This window comes from Trypanosoma grayi, assembly GCF_000691245.1.
Source record: "Trypanosoma grayi strain ANR4 Tgr_1733_V1, whole genome shotgun sequence".
NCBI classification, from domain to species: domain Eukaryota; phylum Euglenozoa; class Kinetoplastea; order Trypanosomatida; family Trypanosomatidae; genus Trypanosoma; species Trypanosoma grayi.
In genome coordinates, this window is record NW_008827351.1 from 1 (window position 1) to 2,268 (window position 2,268).

At 54.2% G+C, this 2,268-nt stretch overlaps 1 protein-coding gene across 1 annotated transcript; it reads left to right on the plus strand.

The window, feature by feature from the left end:
- Window position 1: 1 nt before the first annotated feature.
- DQ04_17331000 (receptor-type adenylate cyclase) lies at window positions 2–2,266 on the plus strand (the record flags this gene model as incomplete). Its single annotated transcript, XM_009317576.1, has 1 exon — window positions 2–2,266. A coding segment is annotated over one exon (2,265 nt), but the record flags the coding sequence as incomplete, so codon positions are not given.
- Window positions 2,267–2,268: the final 2 nt, after the last annotated feature.

The following is a 2,268-nucleotide window of genomic DNA, read 5'->3' on the forward strand; positions in this document are numbered from 1 at the left end:
GTCTATCACGAAGTCACTCGAGAAATACAATATGATGGCGTTTGCGCCCTTTACAATAACATCTGCTGTCCGCACGTGGAACCCCAGCCTTTACTTCGTGCGGACGAGTCCTGTTGCTGAGATGCTTTCTCTTATTCGATACGCTGTCTCTTTTCTGCTTGTGCGGCGGTTGGGGTTCATGTACCTGCAGGGTCTTTCCTTCGGTGATACGGAATATCAGATCACTCAGCGTGTTATGTCGAAAATGAGTGCGGAGCTGAGCGGTGTGTTCACTCTGAACGGATCCTTCACTGGGTCCGCTGATGATGCTGTGTTTAACGCCGAGTGGGAGAAGTTCGCCGACACCCGCCCGCAGGCTGTGATTGTGTTTGGTGNCCAAAAAATGTTGACGGACCCCCGCACCGCTGACGCCTACCTGCTTGGGCCGTTTGCACTACAGGACATTCTATTGAGTACGTGGCGTGAGGCGGTGAGTGGTGGTGGTGTTCCGTTTGTGCGTGGCCAAGTGATCACGACGGGAACCAACCCACTTGCGAAGGACAGAGAATATGAGTCAATCAAGCGGTTTCAGAAAGAGATGACGCAATATCTGTCGGACCACACAGACGAATACAATAGCACGGACCACTTTCTCAAGGACGACACCGACGGCGAGTTGATGGTCACTGGGTGGATTGCTGGCGAGGTGCTCAATCAGGCTGTTAGCCTCCCCGAGATGTTGGAAACTAACACCATCTTTAAGGAGTCTCTCTTCGACCAGCGCCGATATTTGGTCGATGATCTTGTGATTGGTGACTTCGGTGGTGATTGCAGCGATACCGCTGACTTACACGGTGCCACCTGTCGCTGCAACCAAGGTGGCTGGACAGTCCATATCAAGCAATTTATTGAGGACTATGCTCTAGAGCGGATTGCCGAAAGAACACTTCTTTTGGATACAAAAGAATGTTACTCTGACAGTTTTGTTCTGCTGCCAGCCTTTAGTATGGTTACGATGGTTATGACTGACTTGCAGGACGCTGTGAGGGCTACAGAAGACATAACGTGCGGTACTACAGCCGCTATTGGCAGTCAGGAAAGCACGGAAAGTTTTCATTTTATGTCGGCCAGAACCCTAAATACCACGGAGGTGGATGCCAGTGCTGCCCTGACCAAGGAGCTTGAAGCGCGCTATATTGACTGTGTGGTTGGAGTTCTCCCCAAGTCGCCCTTAAACACGAAAGAAGTCACATTCGTTGACCCGGTGCCTCTCCAGTCACGAGCAAGCAAGTTTCGCCGGCATGTGATCCGCCTGTCACCGACGCTGGAGCAGGAGCTCTTTGTGCTTGCGCAGTACCTCGCCAACACTACTGACGCCAAATTCCACGCTGTGATTCGCGGTAAAGGTGGGGCTGCCGTTGCTGATGTGCTACGGCGGTCGCTTGTGACGTTTGGCAGGTCGCCTGCGTCGTCCTTTGTGCTGGCTACTAACGTTTTGCTCGTCCGCCATCTGCCGGCGTACGGCGATGTGTTCGTCGTGGGCCTCGCTGCTGCCGATGCCGCTGTGGTCGCGGGTCACCTGGCGAAGCACAGCGGTGTGCGTGTGTTTGTGCTGTTCACGGAGTTCTCGTTGCTGTACGATGAGTTTGTTGCTGCGTTCAATGGGAGTGCGGCTGCTGAGCGCCTTGTGTTCGCGACGAGCCTGCCGCACTGGGCAGACGAGAGCACGGCATCTGTGATGGTACAGAAGTTCCACGCTGCTATAAGAGACCCGGCGACGGTTACGCCATTGGCGCTGAGGGTCTTTACTACAACACGCCTGCTCCAAAAAGCACTTGATCAGATGGAGAGGGTGAATGGTGAATTATTTATTGATGTCTTCTACAAAAATGTGGCCATTTCAGTGGATGACATGCAGTATGGCCCATTCAGGGACAGCAACGAATGCGATGCACAGTCACCTCTGGGTAGTCTTGGGTGTGCTGTGAACTACGGAGCGACGCGTATTTCTGTGTGGTCGATGGCCCGCGTGTTCGACCCCACGTTGCCTGAGCTGTTCCCCGCTGTGACGCCTTCCATGGTGTACAGGGAACCATCTGGTGGCCTCACGCCGCAGCAGTTAGCGGGCATCATTGTGGGCTCTGTTGCTGGCGTACTGTTAGTTGCAACTATTGTAGGCGTACTGTGCTGCCGGAGAGACGCCCGTGACAACAACAACGCCCCGAAGGAGCCCACAGACCCCGTGACGCTTGTGTTCACTGACATCGAGAGCAGCACTGCGCTGTGGGC